We start from the raw sequence: 24235 nt of genomic DNA, 5'->3' as shown, positions 1-24235 counted from the left end.
ACCTGCTTGCCTACCCTATGCACCTTTCTATCAGCTAGTTCTTCCACTGGGTCATTTTGCTTTCTGCTGTTGTAGAGGGCAGAGAGTAGAAGCAAGGCTTGCAGAAGTAAGGACTGTGGTATAATACCATTTTTGTCTCCTATACTTTATACTACACTTGTTTTTCAGTCCAGATAGTGATTTTTGTTATAGGCCATTCCATTCTAGGAGATCATGCTCCCTTTGGGAATGGGTGGAAGTGTTTTCATTAGAGGCTTACAGGATGAAAAGTTACAGTTTAACTCAAAACTTGAACATATGAATGTGAAAGCCTGATGAAAAATTCTTTTCATAAAAAATAATGAGGATATATGTTTTAAGTAGTCCAAAGCTTCATGAAATATAAGCTTGGCAGTGTCTAAGGCTTTACTTGACACGTTATGTTTTGGGAGAACATAACTAACCTATAACTTTCAAACCGTGTCTCTCTTTCAGATGAGCTGGATATTAACACATGAATATGGTTTGCTTCACTTGAGTCCTACTCACACAATGGCAAACACATATTGGCATTTTTTTCTGGCAACCCTGTAGATCTCAATGGAAGTAAAAATTAAGAAGAGATACTATTTTGGAGAACAAGGAATAGCAGAAGTGGGAAAAAAAAGGGTCTTAAAATCAGGAACTGTTCTTAGTCTCACACTGTTTGCTCCACTCTTAAAAGCCATGGCTCAAACTGACAGTGTGAGCAAGGGGTAATTGTGATTAACTGCAGCTCTCTCCTGGGACAGGTAGGAAATCTTAATCTGTGTTCTTCAACATACCAGGACAGAAACCAACAACCAATATACAGCAACAAAATGCCATGTCACTTACAAAACTAAACTAACATTCACTGAACAACAGGAAAACATCCTTTTCATATCCCCTATTCTAAGGGGGTTGAGAAGTCTTAAGGTAAAGAGCAGATGAGAAGGGGAGGATGTACACTTTGTTTTCTTGAACCTGAGCAAAGTTACAACAGTAGGAGAAGCCCAGCCTCCTCTCGGCCAAGACAGACGCCAATTATTGCTCTGCAGAAGTACTTCCATATAAAAACATCAGGGTCTTGCTCTGGTGGAGTATTCTAGGCCAGAATCAGAAAAAAAGCAATACTTCTTTGGTTGCAGATCTTGCTCAGAGCTCACAGCAGCCATCTATTCTGCTCATATTTTACATGCAGGGAATTTCTATTCATAGGTAGTGTCCTAGCCGTGCGAGTGGCATTTCCTCTTCTTGCAAACTAATCAGAAACTTCGAAAAAAACCCTCAGATCTATTTAACAATGTAGCATCCTTTCTGATCAAACCCCTAACTGTCAAACAGTTTTCAAAGACCTCCTTTCTATAATGAGACCAACTTGTTGAAATTCTGCCTTCTCTTTTAACAGACAATTAGATAATAATTTGGATTACAGACTAGCTCCTGACAGCAGTCAGTTCTTGCAAGTTAAACTTTAAACAAATCAGTATTTACAATACTTTTTAGATATATGCTCATGAGCACTGCTTAATGGCTCTGTTTAACTGGTAGGTGACCATTCCTGTTACGTGCTGAAAGGCTGCAGGAGAGGCAACAGAAACAGTCTGGTTCTTTCAGACAGTAAATTCTTCTGTACTTTTTTTAAACACCCTGCAAGACAGCTGATGCAACTACACCACCACAGTTGGTGTCCACACAGCTACTTATTTGACATGATGGCCAGTTGTCAGTCCTGTCAGTCTGTCAACACCTACAATGTTGCCTAACCATGGTGCATGCTGGTACAACTGGGCAGCTACTCCCTGCTGCCTCCAGAAGGGACAGTGTATCCAGCACAGCACTACTGGTGCAGGGAAGTGATGGGAGGGAAGATAGCACGGCATGTGTGGCAGTGAAATGTGGGGTTACAGATGCCGCTCCCTGTAAACTTGACCAGTATGTGGTGGTGTGCCTAGTGTTTACCTAACAACAACACAGATTTTGGCCTGCTGATCTGAAGCTGAGCCCAAAGGCAGATCATAGCCTTGGATTGCACACAGGTACGCTTTGCCATTTTCCAAAACCAAAATAGGTAAGAAGGAGTTAGGAAGAGCACAATGAGCAGCGCTGCATGCAAGATAATTTGGTTTGCAAGCAGCCAGACCTATACATCACTGTAAAAGGTTTTGTCTGATGAAAGTAGGAAAGGTGAATGGACTAAAAGCCTTTCTCCCACATAGCGCAGTCCCTGTGCATGACTTGCAGGCTGCCCCAGGCTTCTGCTGCCTCAAAGCCAGCCTTGCCTCCCCTCCTGCGGCTTCCACAGCACCGCTGACACACATCTGCATTAGAACTTTACAGGCCTGATTTGCATTTCTATTTTCTCTTGCCAGTCAACGTCAGCTGCCAGGCAGGGTCTGTAAACCTAATTACACCCCTTTGCTAGATTGCCTCATTCTTAAAATATGCCATGAAGTAATATATGATACAAATTACTGGGAAGGGGGGATGAAGGCGTGTGAAAAGGAAATTAATTTATATGAAATGCAATCAATTTCCGGAATAATTTGTAATAGACACTGGTATAGCCTCACTATAGTTAATTTCTAAAAACATTAAAAATGGATTCTATTCATATATTGTGGGAGATCTTAGCTATTGGGGAGTACACAGGATAACAGTGTGCATGTTATTTTTATTACTATATGGTCATTAATGGTGAAGTAGGGCAGAGTTCCTAATTGACCTGAGTATGTCAGTGTGTTAAGCACAATAAAAATACACCATGGGATGCATCCTTGCCCTTAAGAGTTTTTAGACTAATGCCCCAATCCTGTAAAGATCTCCTCTTTTGTTTTACTCATGAGCAGTGAGCAGTCACTGACAACAGAGTGCAAAACAGAGAGCAGGTGCTCACATTTTTGCAGCATCAAGGCCAAAGGCAGAAGAAAATATTACTGTCTTCATTTTACTCAGAGAACTGAAATGAATAAATTGTATTCGTTCACTTCATCTAGGTACTCAGGTACAGGCCCACGCTTTGCCATGTGAGGGTCCCAGTGAAGCAGATGTGTAGTCCTAAGTACCTTGTTGAGATAAAGGATGCTGCCAAACGTTACATGGGCATTCTGTGCAGAAGACAATCCTTGACTCCTGAACCATAAAAGCATTCTGCCTTGCTACGGAGCTCAGCAAGGGTTACAGAGAGAAGCTCAGCTAATAGACTTACAAAAAATTGCAGGGGTGAGATCTTGTCTGTCTTTTTCTGGTTTTTGAACAACCATTTGACAGACAGCTTGTCAAAATGTAACTTACAAAGATGACACATATACAACAGCACATTCAAATCAGGGAGAGCTACATTGCAAAATCCCCAGTGCAGCTGGAAGGTACATCTGCATGCTGCTCTTCGCTTTGCACCCCCCTCCCCATGCTGGTGCATTTGCTCTCTATAGCGGGGCCAGAGAGGCAGAGGGGCTGCGGGTGAATGATGCTGGGGCGAGCGAGGCAACTCACCATTCAGCTGCTGGCACACAGCCAGGCGGCTTGGCTTCAGCACAAACTGGCACTGCAGCTCCTGGGGCAGCTGCTCCGTCAGGAAGGACCCCTGAAGCTGCCGGGGGCAGGCACAGTGCTTTGAGCCATGGGGCATAGCGTCACGAATGTGGCTCATTTTAATTCCAAAGGGATATTCATGTCCTGTTCAAAGAGAAATCATAATAATCTGTGTTGGATTGACTGGAGGCTTGCGAAACTCCATCTGCCTTGGAGGAAAAGCAGATTTTGCATGCTGGTCTGCAGCACTTTCTCTCTCTGTAATCTCAGAATTGGTGCTTTTCTGCATATTTACACAGGCATAAATCATACACTGGCAGATACGGAGTTACTTTATTTGGTGTAGTTAAACAGATGTAAAAGTAAAATCAGACCTATTACAGCTGTAACACATAAAAGCCCATCAGAAAAAAGACAACTATTTCTGAATCCAGCATTCATTCTTTCTACTGCTTTACTTGTGACACTAAAAGTTTAGGTACTGGTTGCTTATATCATTCTGATGAGAAATGAGATTTTGGATCCAGTCATCTGTCAAATTTTTGCTGAGCATGCAAAACCAAAAAAATCCAGTGTGAAAGTAATCTCTCCCTCTCCATGGTAAGTGCAACAGCCAGCAACTCAGTCAAATGACACACAATTATAGTTCCTGTCTGCGGCTGAAACAGGAAAGAAACGTTAATCACAGGGCTAATGCAAATGAGCTATGCTCGGCACTAACCAGCATCTTTGGGGACTACACAAAGGCAATCCATTTCTGGAAGAGCTTTCAAAAATGCCACCAGAAAGATATTTTCTGGACTTGTCTAAAGACCTGGCAGTTGACATATATTAAATACAGGTACAATGTTAAGATGTTTTAGTTAACTTGCACTTAGATTGATAGTGGAGGAGACATTATTTGAGATTATAGGTAGTGTGAAGCTGAAGCACAGTCAAACTCTGCTTCTGATGTCTACCTATGATAAAAGCTGGCCTTATATAATAAACCTTTGCATAAATATAAAGAACAGCATCAGTTTTATACCTGATTCTTCTTTTCCAAGGATTGTAACTTGAATTTGCTGTGAGAAAGAGTCAGTCAATTAAAAAGGCTTCCTGCATTTCTGAATTCTCTGGTTCTATGTTTAAAACCATGGCTGTGATTTTACCTGAAGAAGCTACACATAATAGTCAGAGAGACAAAGTCTGGTATGTTTCAAAGACAAAGCAGTTTGTACTGTCTATAAGGTGCACAAGTTAGACATTTTATAAATATTAATGTTGTCTGACTCCAGCAAAGCATTTGTAGCTAAGGCTGCTTTAAGAAGGAATGCTAAGATTTACTGGGGTTAGATTTGCAGGAGGAAAATAGAAAATCCACAAATTTTTCTTGTTCTAATCATCTGTGAACTCATACAGCACAAGTAATGCTGGGCTTCTACAGGGAAAGGTTCTTAATAACGGGAAGGGATTTGTTCCCAGTGAATCATGGGTCAAAATCAAATCACTCTACCCAATCACTTCTGAGCTTTGGGTTGATTCCTGGGGAGGAAATGTTTCTAAAAGCATTTTAGAAAGTGAATAAGCAATAATTTGCTCCTAATCAGAGGGGAACTGTCAGCCAGTAAGAGAAATACAGGATTGGAAAGGACTTCTTGAATCAGTTAACTTAAATTGTGGAAGAACAGAACATTTCTCAAAACTCTGTTGAGTTTTGCTGAGGAGGGGAGTAAACAATGCTATGGAAGTGTAGGAAGAGATATGGTATAGCTGGACTGGCCCCAGGAGAGGAGGTGAGTGAGTGGAGAGGCTGACTCTGTAGAAAGACAGGCTCATGCAGCAAAACTGGGGCAGAGATAAATGAACTTTTTCAACCTCTTAGTGACACAAGCAGACAATCAGCATCTAACTAGCTCCCCAAATAGGCAAACTTGCGTGACAGGGAAGTAAGAGAAAAAACATGAAAAACAAAACAAAACAGAAGAGGAAACATTTCAGTCTTCTCTGTATTTCTTGCTTCCTTCAGCCCTAAAAACTGAGTGAATGTTTCAAGACAAAATCATGCCAAGAACTTACCAATAAGAGGGTAAGGAGCATCTTCTCTTCCTGAAATCACCCAGAGCTTGTAGTCTTTTTCAGAGCCCTTTAAAACCAAAATTAAGAGTAAGTTTACCAGCCATCAAGAACAGGTTTGCCTTAGGTTTCTCACAATATAGAGGTAATCTGCACCTTGCTAGCGGGGTTGAAGGAACCCCCTTTACTTTTGCAGTGTCCAAATTTGCCACCAGCAAAGCTTCTGAATTGTGTCTGTCCTGTGCAATGTGGTGTGTGACCAGGGTCCAGCTCTGAGCAGTGAGAGGGGCTGGAGCCCATCATTTCTGAAGGAAAAGGGAGAGATTTGCCCCAATTCTTTCACTGGTCCTGGATGCAGAGGGATGGAGGTCACAGCCTTCCGGTACTCAGGATTCCTTTTGAGGCCAGATCAAGACATTAGCCATGCCAGGCCTGCCTGCCACGTGGCTAAGTCAGTCCCTGGTCCACATGCCTCCCCACTCCCAGGAGGCTGGAAATGAGGCAGCCCCCAACATGGAGGGGACCTCTGGCCCTGGGCGCTGCTCCTGGCCCTCAGTGCCTCTGTTCCTCACTTCTCCCTGCCAGCACTGAGCAGCATCTGGCCCAGAGGAGAGGCAGCTCTGATCCCCCAGAAGGATTACAGATAAGCAGCACGAAGTGGAGGCCTGTTACAGAGCGTGTGGCAGACAGTGGGCTGTTCATGTGAGCTAAGGTGACCCTTCAGCTCCATCCTGAGTACCGGGGTAATCGCATCCTCTGGGACAATGCTCTGGCACACAAACACCCCCAGTCTCACTCCCGAGAGCTCTGCTCCACCATCTCCCCAGCTCCTCTACATCCCCTGCAAGCGGGAAGAGCTCAAGCTTGCCAGTCAACAGCATCCCATGCCCTGTGATGGAGAGCAGGGCAGGAGCACCTTTGCCTGAGACCTGAGCCCACAGTGATGATGGCAAGGCAAGGGTGGAACCTGAGGGGCTCATAGGGCTTCTGCTAGCCCTTTCGTGCAGTCTTTTTGTGTGGAAGGGCTTGGGAGCGCTGGATGGTGCCTCTTGTAAAAATTTACAATGTAGAGGATAAATTTACATCAAAGGAGACAATTTCCAGAGGATTGGAGAATGTGAACATCTTTGGGAAAAGCTGCGTAAAACCGCTGATTTGAAAGCAAATTCTAACTATTGCCTTTAGAATAAATACACAAGTAAATGTTGCAGTTTAGTTGAAGAAGGAGAATAGTACATTATTTCAGATATGATGGTGAGACAATAGAAATAAAAAGAATGACATTTAATATAAACCACTCTCAGGACAAAAGGTAATAGCAAGTGGATAAATACACTGTATGAAAAGTGTTCTATTAGACCTTAAATCCCTTTTCAGTGACACTGCTAAATCAGAATAATTAAAATCTAAAAGTTTTCTGGCTACAAAAGGTGGTATATCCCTCATGACAGTATATATTTAGCTCTAAAAGTAAATCCCACCTCCTTTTAAACAGATCTGCCTACTATCCTGCATTGTCTGGACCTTCACCAGTCCCTAAAGCTCTTGAGACTCTTTCTGCTTGCTGCATGCACCCCGTGTAATGCTGATACACCCAATAAAGCCTTTGCAGTTTGCTCTCTGACTGACAGAGCTTTCTGGCCCATATTAGCACTGCTGTTAAGTTAGCTAGCAGGGGGCAGAAGGAAAATAAATAGGCTTTGGAGACATCTCTGATGCCTCAGGGCAAGCAGCCAGAAGCAAATAAATACAGCTGAGGAGCACAGGAAAGGGTATTTACTTTTTCTTTTAAATATATATATGAAAGGATTCGTTGCTGTGAAGGGGAAGCAGGGGAAGGGAAAGAGCTAGTAAGTGCAGTTTCAGGAGGCAGACTGCTCATCTCTCGATTCCAAATGTTGTCTTTTATGGGCTTTACGAGGCCATTTGTCAGTATAAATGTGACTGTCCCAGAAAAATCAGCAAGTGTGCTTATGGAGCTGGGAAACCCAAGGTCCTTCTTTCTGCCCCACTTGATAATTTGGAACAGATGATCAATGCCATTTTGCATGAACTAGCTGTCATTTTACCAGAGAAACCACAGAGGAAAAAACCCTGATGTGTTAAACTAGAGTGAACTCAGCCAAAGTAATAGCCCCATTAATCACACAACATATGAAATGTAGTTTTTATAATTGCCATTGAAAAGTTGTAGAGCTCCTTTCAAGTAGTTCTCTCTGGACATAAATAAAAAACCTCGAGACAGTGCATAAGGAAAAGCTTCCTCACAGTCAGAACAATTGTAGAAGGGGGTTGGGTGTTTGATACACAGGCTCAGCTTAATTTATTTAGCTTGTTAGATTTTATTGCTAGTCTTATGATATGCTTCTAATGAAAAAGGCTTTATGCTATGAAGATGCAGTGAAAAAATGTAGTATATTACTTGGGCAAATAATTCTGCAGGCAAGATTTTACATCTTTTGGATGGCTTTCATTCTTTTTCCACTCGAGATAAAAATGTAAAGAGGAGGAAAGGGTTGATTGTGATACATACAAAAGAACACAAAGCTGAAACCTAACCAGCTCCTCCTCCCGCTCATCTTAAACAAAACACTCTTACAATACTACCATTTTCCTGTTTTTTCTGTACACAAAATGAGGAAGTGCAAATGACACCCATAAAATGGGTAAAAATGAAGGACATCATAATAAAGACTTGCAGTTGTAATATAGCACAGTCTCTTGATTTTTTTTGCAGACTGGGGGAGACAATCTGCAATTAAAATCCTGATTTTAATTCACATCTTATCCTTTTCACCTTGCAGTCCCTCCATCAACTCCAGAGCTACCTTAATTGGACAGACTGCTGGATTCTGAGCTCAGGCCAGAGCCCCAGCCCTGGTGTAAATGGGATGTCTGAGCCATAAAATGTTGGCTAGATAGAAATTACTATGCCTGGGAAATACCAAACTAGCAGAATAGGCTCCTGGATGCATTAAAAGCCTGTATAAATTAGGGATAATGAATGCTAGGGAAGGAAAATTCTGAGTTTACTCCAACTTCTGCTGGGGGTGTCCAGAAACACCAGGGAAGCACAAGAGTGACATACTTGATTCTTCACACTCAGGGCTGTGGTAAGGAAAGACTTGTCAGATTCCATGCAATGAGATCAGCATATGCATCAAGAGTAAGACACTTTAAAAAATCTTGTTACCCAAACTGTAGACTGACAGGCCAGTTAAAAAGCTGTCATCCAGGAGCTTCTATGACCATTGGTGTTGGTTGGAGCCACATTGTGAAACAATGAGAGAAACGGAATAAGTGAGCCAGAAATCTTGACCCTGGCAGTGATTCATTACTACACCTGAGGCACTACCATGTCTGGTTTAGAGCAAAGGGAGCCAGTTGAGGCAGTACTTGATCTCCTATGAATCTCTGCATCTCCTTGGTGCACTACCCTGCATTATCATAAGTCCTGTAAAAGCCTTTTTCCAAAACAGTTTCAGGACATTAAATTGGGTGCATTCAGATTCTGTGCAATCACTCAGTTACATTCATACCTCATGTAACACTAAAGGTCCATGGATATTTAGAGCATTTTGTTTGGGCGCTTGAGAGCTGGGGACACAGCTGATCATGCATGTTTGCCCATTTTGAAACCAACTAACAAGGAGGTCAGTAGGTCTCCTATTTGCACTGAAATATGCAAAAGGAGCTGTATCAAACTCTCACTTCTTGTGTCAAGATATCTTCTCCTAAGCACCAGCAAAACAGATTTTAAAGTGACTTCAAACATGATGGATCCCTTACAGGGATGAGAGACTTACTCAAAGCTTCTAAGGCACTTGATGATCTCTGGAGCTCTATATATTAACAAGGCACTTTAGCTTCATTTCAACAACACTGAATTGCTATGATAAAGGGTTTCATTAATGTTCATATCCTAAAACTTGGAAAAAGTACAAGAGAAGATTTGATTATTAAAAGTGACTACAAGACTCACTAAAACTGGTGCAAGGACTTACGTTAATTCCTAGCTGCTGCAGGGCCATCAGAATTACGTCATTTGTTGTATCAACGTTGGTTACACTTAGGGTTTTTGACTGTGAACAGAAAAAAGAAGGGGAAAGTGGCATTAAAAATTTGGATTTGCAAAGAGTATCTGAAGTGAAATAGCTCTGCATAATTCACTGTTGGAAAAATTGAGAGTATTCTGTTAAAATTTTACTTGATAAATAAGTTATACTACATAGATAAAGATCCAGCTGCCTGAGACTGAGGTTCGATTCCTCTACTTTGTCACATACTTCCTGTATTTGCTCTCTGCTTCCCCAACAGCTCCATTACAAGGGAGAGTGCCATGATTACTGGGGACAAGACCTCCACATTAAAATATGCAAAAAGACACAGTCACTAACTGCACTGTAGACACTGCATGAGGGAAATGTAATGGCTTGATTAATTTAAAATCATGCAAGTTTCCTTTGAAAAAATGAAACATTTCAGTGAAATAAGAGGTTCTCAAATCAATTGTTAATTTCTGTCCTTTTCTACTGAAGATCCCCCTGGTAAGAAAATACTGTACAAAGCCTGTTCATCTCTATATCTTTTGCCACATTCTATATATATATTTCTCAAAGCTAGATTTGGCTTAGTACCAGAAGCACTTCCTCTTGGTAATCTTTCATCCACTTAAAATGCTACCTCTCCAGCATCCTCCAGAATCTGTTCATTAGTCGTATGGAAAAGCATGGATCAGCAGAAACACCGCTTTCTAAATAGCTACAGCAACCACCATGAAGTGCCAAGCTTTGTGTCAGAGGAAGTGCTGCTTTGCACAAAGCAGTCTTTCTAGGGTGAGATTTCAGCACTTTCTGCCTGGCACCAGTATTACTCCCGTACAGCTGGGTGATGTACCTCGGCACCATGGGTTGCTCTTATGCAGGGCAGCACATTTCAAATGCACCAAGATTAATGACTCCATCCTCAGCCCCTTCGGGATGTGGCAGCACTGCTGCCATCACCTTGCAGAGGCAAAACCAAGTAGGAGAGCATGTCCAGAGTGGTTTTTGCTTGCACCATCACACCTGTGCTGGCCTCACTTCCAAGCCGACAGGCAGCTCCCACACATCAAGCACAAGTTACTAAGCCCTCTTCGGACACCTGCTAGTTTGGCTCTTCTAACAAGACTACACAGCTTTTGGATTGCAGCTGGTTTGTGGCCAGCCTAAAGCCCTGGCAGAACAAACGTATGTCCGCTGCAGCAAACCACCCAGGCATATCCAATGGCCCAAAGAAGGGAAGGTGGCAGAGCTGGGATGTAAACGTTCACTGCCAATCCGAAGACAGTTTGCTATACCCTGCTACCCTGTGTAGCACATCAATTTTATACTGGCTGTAGGATGTTCAAGTGAAACAACCCCCTGACATTTTGCATTTAGAAAAGATCTGAGCTGTACATTTCTATAAGTCCCTGATGGTAACAAGCTGCCATGGCAATCAAAGGAAAGTAGTGAGAATACTGTATATATTGCTTCAGGATGTATCTGAACGCTCATACCATAAAAAATTTAACATTTGCCTGAAGCAATAACATCTGGCTCTCAGGAGTAGGTCAGCACATTTGCATAAGTTTTACTCTTGGCTAGAATATTAAAATGGTTTGTGCCTTGTGTTCAGCCTTCCCTACCCTCCAAAAATGAAATAATTCTTGGGCATCTCCAGCTGCTGTAGCACAGGGACCACAGTGCCATAAGAACTATTTGCATCACAAAGTTTCCATCTGCTCCTCCTCTGTTTTATTACTGATAATAGCTAGACTACAGCGTGTCATTTCTAGGACTGTCAGGATCAGGAAACTGTATCTGGCACATGAGCTAATTACAGCTAAGGAGAAAAGACATTTTAAAAAACCCAACAAACCCTGGTACAAGAGTGCAACACCTGAGTGCATGTATGATTTATAGACGTTTACATCTGAGCAGACCTTGACTTGCAGTCCTGCATTTGAACTATCACAATTATTGTTATTGTTTATTAACATTTGTCTTAGCAACCTGGCAATTCTATTATCATTTACCTTCATGACGATTTTCTGAAAAAAAAGGCAGATTCCGTTACACTTATGTCTATGCAAATAGAGAATTCTAAGTGGAGATTAACTGTGCAGCAAAGATCTCCAACGAAGTCTAACTTCCGTGAAAATTTCTTGTGTCCTTGGAAATGCTCTTTAGGCTTCTGAGCATGAAATACAGATCTTACAAGCATAGTTAGAAAGAAAAAACAAATGCGTAAGAAGCAGAGGAAGAATGGATGAATTATCATTGAATGATAGGGTATCCCTAGGGAACTGCCTACATACAAGAATTTAGTTTAAATTGGTCAAAAATTACTTAGTAAAAAAGGTGCAAATCACCCTGTGGATGACTTTTCTTTACCAATTTACCTTGTAAATATAAATTTACCAGCATCAGTTAATTGATGAAAAAACATGTTTAAGGCAATTTTAGGGTGTTCATATACATAGCTTTACTGACTTAGGATCATTATAAACAATGAGACACATTGCAACTTTGCAGAATTGAATGAAGGCAGCTGTGGGTTTAGATCACTTTTACAAGCAAAAAAAGAGTACATTGTCCTGGCATTTCTGAAGATGCTTATGCATAAGTTCTACTAGAGCTGTTTCTTGGGACTTCACGCTGTACAGTCTTTAGTTTGTGTGTCAGAACCAGTATTTCTTACCAAGCACACTGTCTTTAAAATGGAACTAATGTATTAAACACAGGAGACAAACATTTCAGGGTTGCATATGCCAAGTCTTTCAAAGGGGCTGTATCCCTAAAGGAGGTTGCAAACCAGAGGAACCCTCCCAATACCGAAAGAATTTACAGGTGACAAGCACTGATAGGTGATGTGGATTTAGACCCCCGTTTAGCTCAAGAGCACTTACATATGCACAAGTCCCCACGTCCTTTGCAATTATCTTCAGAGGAATGCTTTTAGGATAGTCTTTTTCCTTCTCTTCTCTTATTCGACTGACAAAACAAGTACAAAACAAGTAAATTTTTAATACTGTAAACATAAATAGCAAGACAGAGATTCAAATAGCAATCAAGCCGTAACTGGATAAGAAGTAGATTGTTTGCAGATGTACTGCAGTAGAAAGATCTCTGAGGACAAGAAAGCATCCAGCAGTATCTGGAAAGGATGCTGACTGTGGATCCCGGTAATGCCCTGTTGTATTAAAATTCACTGTAGAAATCAGAGTAAGCAGCAGCAAAACTGGATTTAGTAAAACAAGCTAAAACTACCCATCACTGTGATACCTTGGTCTGCACTACAGGCTCCTAATGGAATCAGTTACATCCCATTGTACAGACCAGTTCAAAGGACTGAACAGGAGAAGAGTGAATTAAATCATCCCAGAAAGGATGATTTAAACAACCCCAGGAACTCTGAAGAATCAGATAAAGACACAAACCTCAACCAGCAGAACTAGGTGACAAGAAAACAAAACCACCGCTAGTAGTTTTCTGTCCAAACACAGACTGAAATAAGACAGCTCTATTTATGTAAACCCACCATACCCTCCAGCTTGGGATACAATTTGTAAGACCAAAATACAGCCAGCCATGAGCAGCAGATATGTTAGAGCAGAGGTTCCTGAGCTGGGCTTGTTTAGATGCCATCGTCATGGAAAAAGCCCCAGGCTCAACTAGAGCAGTGGCGGCAGAGGCTCCTACAGATATGTAAGGAAGGGACCATGTGTGATAGGAATCACTCCAGTTTTGTGCCAAGCCATGTTCAGGCCCAGGGAAGTTTTTCTCTCCTTGCACAGCGATCATTGCATGAATGGCACATACCATCTTCTGCAGGGAGAAGACATGAGATGCTTTTTTTCTTAATATCGCTTTGAAAGAACTTATCTATCATGATGGCATAGGCACCACAGCTTGGGAATCACTGGTCTAGAGGACTGGGACTCTTTTCAGTGTCTTCAAAGACTGTATAATAAAGTACCTTTGCAAAAAAGACAGCCACGTTTCCTTTTGTTCTGCAGACCTGAAAAAATTATAGAAAAACAGGGACAAATCAGCCATCATTCTAATACCAAAATAACCCTTGAACAAACCATGGTGGAATGGACTGCTTCTTGGTTGCAATTTCCATAAATACCCACAAAAACTAAAAGATTTTTCCAGATTTGAATGAAAAATCTGTTTTCCTGCAAAATCAACTGAAAAGCCTACCACAGAGATCAAAAGACTCTGCTACCAGTTTTTATCAGAAGCTAAAGCTTTAACAGTGAATTCAGTAGGAAATGAGTTGAGTTCTTAAACTAATGTCCAAATAGAAGAGGAAGGCACTTTAAAATAAGAGCTTGATTTAAAAGCTTAAAGATATTTCCTCAGGTATGCAGACTTCTTTCCACTTTCACTGTTCTAATTCTCTTCTTATTTATTACTTGGATTATCACAACATCACAAAGTACACACAGCCACAATGAAAAAAGGTCCCATTGTACTTAGTAAGGTTTAACTTTGGACATTTTAAGGCTTATCTCATTTATCTTTATCTCATTTATACACTTTCAAGGATACAAAACTGTCCAGTTAAATGTAGCTAATAATAGGATAGTGCAAGGAATCTAACCTAATTTTGCTTCAGCTTTCTTGATTTAAATCCTGCCCCAGATGGAGTAACTGGCATTGTCACTGTTGTTTTTGCAAATCAAGTTCTTCAAATTTTCAGAGCAGGCATTTAGGGAACTACAAACCTACTGAATGATGTTGTGAGGGGAATGCATTTTATAAACATTAAAAATGTGATTCTGCTTTGGCTGCTTCAATTCTGTCAGATATGCATCTACAGACTCATGTATGGTGTTTTAGATTTTTCTGTGTACTTCCAGACATAAAATAATTTCATTTCTGTAAAATCTGACTCTGTTTTGATTGAATCTATTGCCTTCCTATCCAACTACTTTCTGATAGCTATAAAGGATCACATACTGTCTCTAAGCTTATGTTTACTGGCAAAGGTTCAATTGAAAATCAATAGAAAATTTCAGCTTTGTTTCAGGACTATTAAGTGAAAAAAAACATAAACAGCACAACCAGCTCAATAGAGAGCAGTTTGTGCACAGCATTCTCTTTGGATATGGACAACATGACACACAAATTAAGCTGCATGCGTCAGCTTTTGTTCTCTGTTGGTAAAGAGGAAAATGCATTTGCCAAGACCTAGCCAAATTACTGTGGCTAAGAAGCTGGGATTTCAGGAGGACAGTGCCCTTCCTTATCCAAAGTGACGACAGAGCCCTCCCACTGAGACTAAAATTAGCCTAATCACTGAAATTACCTCTATAGCCCTAATGTGTCCTACAGTCAATGCTGCAAAGAAGACCAAAAATCTTTCTCTCTATTAAAATTCAGAGATTCTGCTTTAAGGGGATTTTTGACATTTTTTCTGGCACAATTAAATTAAAAAGAGAAATAGGACAAGGTCAATATTCCACTGTGTTTCCTGCTACTTCCAACACTGTTTAAAAGTGTACCGATATTCTGTTCCAATATTCTGTTTAAAAGTGTACTGCGGGACTCTCTTTGATTCTTTCATTAGCTTGGCTGTTTACTACTTGTAGTTCATCTCATTAATTAGCCAAGATGTTTGTCAAGTTATACCAAAAAGAAGAGAATTTCCACTGAGCAAGTTTGCAACACAGACAGTGCTTTGCCAAATCACGTTATTTTCTCAAATTTTTAAGTGATAAGCGAGTATCACTGCCACATTTGCAGAGAGACAGAAGATGAGGCATGGAGGGTAAGTGGATTGCTCACAGCAGTAGAAGGAATTGGTTTAAGAATCACTAAGTCCCTGCTTCCCACATTCACTGGTGCTGAAATGAATCTGTGATAGTCTCGATACCTGTCAGCCTAAAAACATTTAAGTAACTTGGTAAATAAAACATATGTCAATTCTTACCTGAAATTTGCCACACAGTTTGTGGTGGGCCAGCCCAAAACAAAGGACCTCTCTGGGTCTGTGCTGCCTTCGCAGACTTCTTCTGTACAAAATGCTGTCCACATCTCACAGAGACGTGCTTGGCACTTTAGTTTGAAATGAGAGTGCGACCTGCCAGCAGAAATTCACAGGTATGTCACACACATGAAAACATAGCAAGGCAGGTTAAACAACTCAGTTTCTTCTTCTTTCAGGCACATGTGAAGCTTACATTGGAGCTGATGGAAGAAACACTTCTGCTTTAGTTAAAGAAAACAATGTTTTATTTGGGTTGCATATAAAAATATATCAATTTCTCATCTAAAGGGGATTAACAGATATCTTATATGTGGGATAAATAGGTTGCTTATGGCATCCCCAGACATCCCCCTTCTTGGGGAAAATCTTCTGCACATGTCTAGAGCTCCCCTCCAAATCTCACCATGAGGTAAAGATTGCCACTTGTGCTGGACTCTCCTTTCGGTGACTTAATGCCATTGAGGAGTTTACGGTATAGTTGGATTGCTTAGCCCCAAGGTCAACAACTATGGTGAGTTTAAGTAGTGACAACCAGCCCAGAGCAAATGAACCGATCCTGAAGAAAGAACAAGCAGAAAACTGCCATTTGTGTTAACTACAGCTCAGGACACATACAGCCTCCATGAATGAGCTGCATGGTAGCTTTTGGAGAATGAGCCAGGACTTCATGCATTCTCAAAATATCTACTCATCCTCAAGGAAGATACATAATTTCCCCAGTTTTTTTTAAATTTGGCCCTTCCTGTATTTTATCCTACTAAACATTTGAGTACAGTAAAGGTCAAATTTACAGAACCTCACATTTTAATTTCAACTCTTTTCTTACACTTAATTTCTCATAAGTCTCCTTCCTTTGTACCAAGTGAGAAATAAGTAAAATCTCACAGTCAGTCCAACTCTGTAGCAATGCAACTAAGGCAGGTTTGCACTAGAGGCCTTGCAGACTGAATTACCTGAGCTATGGTTCTCCTGGGCCAACAGGGTAAGGCTGGAGGAAAAGTATCCCCTCTCTGAAAACATTTTGCCCTTCTAATCCAAGAACTGCAAGCAAGAGCATGTCAGCTCATCACTGTTGCAAATGTGGATGGGGCAGTGTCAGGCACCATAGTGATTAGTGCTCTATGAATAAATATGCCAGGTAAGCAGTTTCTTAGGGCTTTGATACACATGGACTACCTTCTCTGAGATTAGTCTCATTTACAAGGTATTTGATTTAGGACAGACTGAACTAATACAGTCTGAAACATGAAAGTACTTGAACCTTGTGGCTTTAAAGAGGACACAGATGAACTTGCAGCACCCTGACTGGTCTGAAGTTTCCAGCTGACATTGTGCTAACAGGTGTAGTGGGGTAGTGCACCACTAATAACCCAGCTGCATTTACAGGGTGGGCAAGAAAGGACCATCAGTGCATATCAGACCTGGAAAAAAGGTGCACTTCAATTAGATCACCATAAAATACTGTAAAATACTCTCAAGTTCATGTATTTTTTAAACTAAAAGCTAAACACCATGGTCAGCCAAACTAAGCTGACCATGCTATATCTTGGTCAGCTGCACATTTCGCCTCTTTTTACTCTGTTGGGTTTTGTTATCCCATCAAAGAGAAACTTAAAGTACAGGAGAACATTTCAACATGCTCATCAACGAATCAGTTTGTGATGCAACAAGTAAGAGCTGTCAAGAATACAGAAATAACTGTAACTGACTGACCACTGAATGAACTGTGAAAATGTAGATTTACAGAAAAATACAGCTGTGAATTGTAATGCAGATGTTAATAAATGGATGTCTAGTCTGACTCCACTGAATCAACCTGTTGACCCTCTCTTTCTCCTCAGTTTCTTTTTCCCATTACCCAATACAGTGAACTCTCTACATGCTGCTTCACTTTTTTAACATTTACAGTTCATAAAGCCAGACCCCTACAGTGCCAGTAGCGGGTGTCAGCAGGGTGTTGGCAGAAGCACAAAGATGGTCTCCAATCATGCTTGATGTATATTCTTACCCCATTTGCCATGCCTAGTCACAGCTTTCAGCTATTATCAGTATTCAAGTGGCCTGGTTTCCAGAGGCGCTGAAACAGTAGCCTCCATTAACATCTAAAGAGCCTGAAGTATAATTTTATCTCTATCTGCCACATACTTCATGCAATCCGTAGGTTCTCAGCATTTGTGAAATGTGGGTCTTCTATTTAAGTGCCAAAGCATTACCTCTAGAAATGACTATATCATCGCTGACTAAGGAAGCAGCATGACTGAACATTTGAAAAATGGGAAGAGTAGCAATCTAATGAAGATGATTTTTTTTTTTTTTTAAGGAAATAAGTCTCCTTGCAAGTGTTACACTGTAAAAGGCAGATCCAGAGTCCACCAAAATCAACAACAGGTAATTGATGAACCCCAAATTGTGCCACCTCTGCAGAGGAAACTGTTCCTTTTGCTTTCTGTAAGTGGCAACTGGATACCTTGCGGCTGTTAACAGATGGAAGATTAACTTCTCACTAGATTTGCTAATCTCCTTAATAGGACCCTCTGACACCATTAATGGATCTACTCTGAGGTTGCTACTGTAATTCCATGTATACACTCAACCATTAATTTCTATGTGCAGCCACACTGGGAAAATAACCTTAAAATGCATGTGTATATATGCATGTATGTATTACAAAGAAGAAAGAGGAAGCCATTCCCCTCTTCCTCCTATACAAAAACTTACGTGAGAAACCTTGATCATTGAACTGGCAGACCCTTGAAATACTTACTCTACCAAATAAAAGCACATGCTCTCTGTAAGAAATCTAATCAATATACAGAAAACAGTATAACATTTTACATACTTTGGTTTAGTGAGAAAAACTTTTTCAATCAATTTATGACTTAATCCTCAATGAAGGCAGTAAAGGACAGGGCAGCAGAGAGAGAAGCACAGCATGTGAGTATTATTATTATATTTTATAAGTTGGCTTAATGCATGATCTGAAAAGATAACAGTCTACATTTCAAAAATTATTAGAAAGTAGCAGAAAATGAACCTACAGACACCTTGTCCAAAGTCATACATAGACCAGTTGTGGAGAGGACTTACCTCCCACAAATTTCCATGGGAGCAATGCCAATTAGCTGCCTTTAAGCAGGAGCTCAGTGCTGTACAGGAGTTTACTCAGCATGCTCAGAGGACACAAGACACTTGTTGCTCTCTTTAGGAAAAACTTGTGCCTGTTTGCTGATCATACAAAGTCTAATTATACATGAGCTCCCTTTGTACAGTGACTAGCTACCCGCAGCTGAGCCGACACCAGTACAGCACTGAGCTGTACCTAAGATATCTTAGGTGTTCATATGCCCCAAGCTGAAAAACTACTTAACACAGAAGAGTATTACAAATTTTTAGCACCTTTACAAGGAATAATTCTGAAGTTGTCAGATTCAACTGTATCATCAATTCTGTCCTGGTGACCTGCTGCCTTGACTCTGTATCAGCTATTAAAAAGTCAGTAACAATCAATAGTCATGGCCACATAGCAATACACACCACTCAGGTTTTCGCTCTAGGAATCAGCAATGGTATTTTAGTGTGAGATAGACTTAAAAATACTGATTTTTAAGTAGTATTCATTAGTGACAGCTCTGATGCTTTAATTGCTGACAGGGCAGCTGTAGAGAGAACATCCCAATTAGTTCTTTAAAATACATGAAGTAATATCATAATATCACCAAAAATACTATTTTTACCATTTCTAGCAAAGACTTGCCCCCCTCCCTCTTTTTCACATGCAGAAGCACAATTTGTTCTCTTCCATCTTCAAACATTGCAGACTCTTCACCACATTAAATCAAATGCTGTAAGAGCCATTATTACTCCCTGGGGACCAGATTTTGGAGTGGTTACACTGAGTAGTACTTTCCTATGCAAAGAGTCGCACTGGGACCCAGCCAAACCTGCAGTAACGTGCAGCTCAGCCTGGGGTTGTAACATTGCTTCTGGTCAGCATGCTGACCAGCAAGGGGGGGATTAACCTCTCCTGACTTTAGTCTTCTACAATTTAGGAGCTAAGCTAGTGGATTATGACTGCTGAATAGCCAGTGGAACGAGTGAGAGACCCCCAAGAGCATGACTCCACTCATCCACTGTCAACACTCTTACAGGGCCAGGTGAGTTCACTGCAGGAAGGTGTTGGTTTTCTGTCAGTGACTGTAAGAGAAGCCTAGAAGCCTAGGTAAATTGCAAATGTTTATCATTTTAAGGCTTAAATTAGGTGAGGTGAATCCCACCCTAAACAAGACACAAACATAAATAAATACAGTAACAATGCTATTACTGCTACTGCTGGTAGGATAGCAAGATTTCCCCTAAATATCCTTATGCTCACCACCCACCCGTAGTGGAACATGTTTGGGGTAAAATATCCTCTGTGTTGTCACACCACATCAAGTGAGATAGTTCAACTGGAAGGGTTACATTTACCATGTGTGATTCAAATGGACAGAGCTCAGATTTCTACAGAAAACACAGATTTATTCTGGCTGTTCCCAGAAGCCTCTGAAACAATTGTTTAAGCGAAAAGACACATTGCAAAAGCTCAGGATTCACATTGAGATTACCCACCCTGTGAAACCACAAACACAGTGCCTAAGAGAATGAAGCTGCATCAGGATTTTTTATTATTATTTCCCCATAACCCATAACAACAAGTGAAAGCAACCTCTAAAATTGCCTTAAACCACAAATGCTGCATGAAGCTGGCATGCTAGACACAGCTTGTAAATGTGATTTAATTGTGAATGGTAGAGTGAATAATCAGAACTCAGCAGCAAGCCCGATTACACATGAACACTATCCAGACTGCTCAGCATCGCTTGCATTCCCCTTACCCTTGCTCCTCCTGGCACAGCACAACCTACAGAGACAGAGACTTCGATGCTGCCTGTAATCTCTATTTTTATACTGCTGCTCATCATTGGTGTGTATCAAAGCAGCTTCCAGGTAACTGTTAAGACCTCTAACGCCTCTGTGACACAGCCCCAGTGTTACGCACACCCCATACCGAAGATGACCTGTCTAAAACACAACAGTCAGTTGAAGGCAGTGCAACAGACACCGCTGAGCACTGATGAGTCTTTTCTATAAAACTGTGCTCCCAAAGCAGGGAAGATGATACAACACAAGCAATATATTCAAGAACATCTGATACTTCTTTAAAATGTCGCATCCTTGAATTCCTCTATGGCTATGAGGTTTTCGAAGGTGCCTGGAGAGGTCAGGCACCTAACTTGCACTGACCAAATAGAAAGCTTTCTTATGACTTAGGGAAGATTTGCTACTAAAAAAGCATTATGGAAATCCATGCTATGCTCCACCAAGAAAAAGGGCTGTTCTGTAGGAGCAGTGCCTGAGGTCCCATACTCACTTGGACTTGGCAACAACCAGAAGGTCTGTGAAGAGGAAAAGGTGTCGCTCCTGGGTTTGTAGACCCGTCTTCAGCTGCACGTGGCCGTCCAGAATGAACGTTCGGTTGTGGCACATGAAAGACTGCACAAGTGGACATGCCTCTGGGCTGATGGGGGAGAAGCAGCCTTCCCTGCAAAAGGAAATAAAGAGAATAAAGGAAAGTAAATCAGCCGACTGCCTGTGAGTGAGAACCAGGCAGCAACTTCCCATACCCACTGTCAAAAGGCTATTTATTTGACCACATTTCAGTGAAAGGTGAGAGGGACAATGAAGATAATTCATCAGTCTGATTCTGACAGAAAATCTGCTAGGGACTGTCTTCGCTGAGTCTTTTACAGCCCAAGCACATGGATAGTATTTAGCAAAGGACAATAATTTAAATATAGCCCTCTTCATTTTGTCTATTTGTATTTGTCTCCCTTTGTATTGAAGGGAATACAGAGAAAATACTGTACCTTCTGTAGGTTCTCCATAAAGAGAGAGGAGTCATATACCTGATGAATGGATAACTGCACACCCACCTTTGTCAGAAGAGGACTCATATTCGGAGTTAAAAGCAATTTGAAGAAATTATTCAGAACCACAGGCAAACATAAAGTGTGACTGAACCTTGCTAGAGACAGACCATGTACCAGATGCACCATGAGAAGAGGCTGCTCAGCCTCTCTCTCTCTCCCAGCACACAACCCACAAGCATTGAAGTAAGCTCCTGTCAGAGGGCTTGGCTGTGTGACTGGAGCAGAGCTATGCTAGCCTGTGGCTGTGCTGTGCAGGGGCTGCTGGAAAATCCAAACCCAGGTCTATGGGGGAAAGATCAAGCTCCCTCCTAGAAGACACTGATCTTTTCTAAGGAGGTATCAAGTAGGTTGCAGTCCAAGTTTGCTGATGGTGGAGACATGATTCCCTCAACCCCTCCTGGTCTAACTGTTCTACATGAAGTAATTGAATAGTTATTGAAGCAGAAATGAGAGTTTCTCTAGCACAATGGTCAGCTCAGTCACCCAGACAGGATATGTCTAGTTTCTGAGCCTTGCCCTAACAAACGTCTATTTATACAGAGCTGAACTGAATGAATGTGAGGGTCTGAGGGGAGGACACTCCTCCTCTAGGGCTCTCTAGAAGCTGGTTGCAGTTCAAGCTCTCCCTTGGAAAGCCAGAGATATGGCTTCAAATTCTCCCAGGCAGGTGAGAGAACTGAACCTGGGTCTCCTACACCCTGGTGTACTTTAATTAATTTCTGGATTAAAACCAGGATCCATTAGCATCTTTACTCACAATTTTTAAATGCAACTTTTCCTAGAGGTGCCTCCAATTGAACCATTTCCTTTTGGTTGAATCAATCAGTTAAATTTTTATTCAAATGTATTTACTTATTTTTTCTTGTTAAGAAAAAGAAAAATTAAGCTAACACTTGGCAGGATCCGTTTGGCAAGGAAAGGCTGAAGCGAGCAGCTTCACAGTTATAGTTTATTCCTGGTCCTGCTGGAATGGATGACAAACACCTAGTGACTTTGCTGGGAGAAGAAATGGACTTATACAGTGAAAGTCACAAAACAAATGGCAGAGATATGAAAGAAAACAAGAGCGAACGGAGAAAATCTTCAAAGAAGGTCATAAACCTTCTTGTACCTCTTGTAGAGCCTGGATGATTCCCAGCCCTCCTCTCCTTGATGCCTGTGGCTGGATTACTCAGGAAATTATTTAGGAAGTCCTGACAGCTGGGAGAGAAAGGATAAACTCTGAGATTGGCCTACATTAGCAGCACTCACTTTCACTGATCTGGAAGGGGCTGGTGAGGATCTCTACCTGATGGGGAGAGCCTTGTTTGGCCTTGGATTCCCCTTTCTGTCTGGGAGCCTGAGTTTTTGGAAGAATTCCTCAACTTGTCTTAAACTGTGTCCTAATCTTGTCTTTCATTACCTACCTGCTCAGCGAAGACAGAAAGAAGAGGAATGACTTTCAGAATTAATAATGCAAAACTAAGTTATTTGATCATTCCTAAGTAGAAGGGGTGTCCAGGAGTGTGGAGGTTAAAGCAGAGAGAGGAGTTTTGGTCCAATACAACAGTGACACATTCTGTGAGGCCAGCAACAGGAGTCAGGGGAACAGCAAGCATCCCTCCTACCCTGGCACTTCTGTGGGACTGGGAATTCACCAATTCACCAGTTTATCAGTGATTGATAGGTTACAGGGACTCAATTTCATAAACTCCCTAGCAGCACTTGGCACAGAAACTTAAGCAGAAATCAGGAATTATGATGAATCCATCTGCGTGAAAGCCATGCATGGCCTTTACCTCAAAGGTTAAGTCAGGGGAATACTCACTTTTATCAGAACCCAGCTGTGGTGGTTTAGGTCCTGCTGGGGTTCGAGACCATGCAGCCGCTGCCCCTCCCCCACAAAGGGAGTGAAATACAAAGCCCCAGGGCTGAGATAAGGAGAGGTTTAATACAACAGTGCAACAGCAACAAAACAAACAACAACAATAACAATAATAATAATAACAATGAACAGAGCAAGATATGTACCAATACAGCAGTGAGAGCAGAGAGATCGCATAACACATGCGTTCACCGATTCTCCCGCGCTCCCGCTTCCACGCATGGAGGTGATGTCAGCATGATATTGAATAACCCGGCTAGAGGGCTAGAGCTTCCCCCCACTGCTGGGGAAACTTAACCCTATCCTAGCTAAACCAGGACACCAGCAAAAACAATACTTAGAGAAAAACCCTTTCATGTTACACTACTGTAACCAAATCAGCAGAAACATTCATAAAATCATACTGAAGTGCCTGCCCCTACTGACGATCCTGTAGGATCAGGCTCTTGTGTCTCCATATAGACAACTCTATTTGATTATCCTGTTTATACATTTTCTACATCCTGATTTTTAAGCCCAGGAACCTCCCAAATTAAGCCAAGCAAAATCTGTGTCATATAGGTAAGCAAATGAAGGTGTAGTAGGGTTATTAATGCCAGCAGGATCAAGCAAATTGAACTTGGTTTTAGAACAAGAAAATGCAATAACATAAATCAGTTATTTTAATGAAATCTGCCTTTTGACCCAGTGCCTTTCAAGCATATCTATCATCGGAACTCTAATAAGCATTCTCACTACTTTAATAGAGTTTACCTGATAAACCTTATTTAAAAAAAAGTTAAAATATTCT

The 24235-nt window shown here is 41.3% G+C and overlaps 1 protein-coding gene across 1 annotated transcript in view; it reads right to left on the bottom strand.

Annotated features, from left to right (window-relative positions):
• The window catches only part of ARHGAP20 (Rho GTPase activating protein 20), a 62007-nt gene that overhangs the window by 11024 nt on the left and 26748 nt on the right, over positions 1-24235 (bottom strand). Inside the window, 7 exon segments of the mRNA XM_074816991.1 lie at positions 3496-3678; positions 5593-5659; positions 9594-9671; positions 12521-12605; positions 13591-13632; positions 15556-15705; positions 21023-21193. Coding sequence (XP_074673092.1) covers positions 3496-3678; positions 5593-5659; positions 9594-9671; positions 12521-12605; positions 13591-13632; positions 15556-15705; positions 21023-21193 — 776 coding nt within the window.

Source organism: Strix aluco, chromosome 2 (assembly GCF_031877795.1).
Source record: "Strix aluco isolate bStrAlu1 chromosome 2, bStrAlu1.hap1, whole genome shotgun sequence".
Classification (NCBI taxonomy): domain Eukaryota; kingdom Metazoa; phylum Chordata; class Aves; order Strigiformes; family Strigidae; genus Strix; species Strix aluco.
The sequence above is the reverse complement of the archived record's forward strand: the minus strand, read 5'-3'. Positions and strand labels throughout refer to the sequence as shown.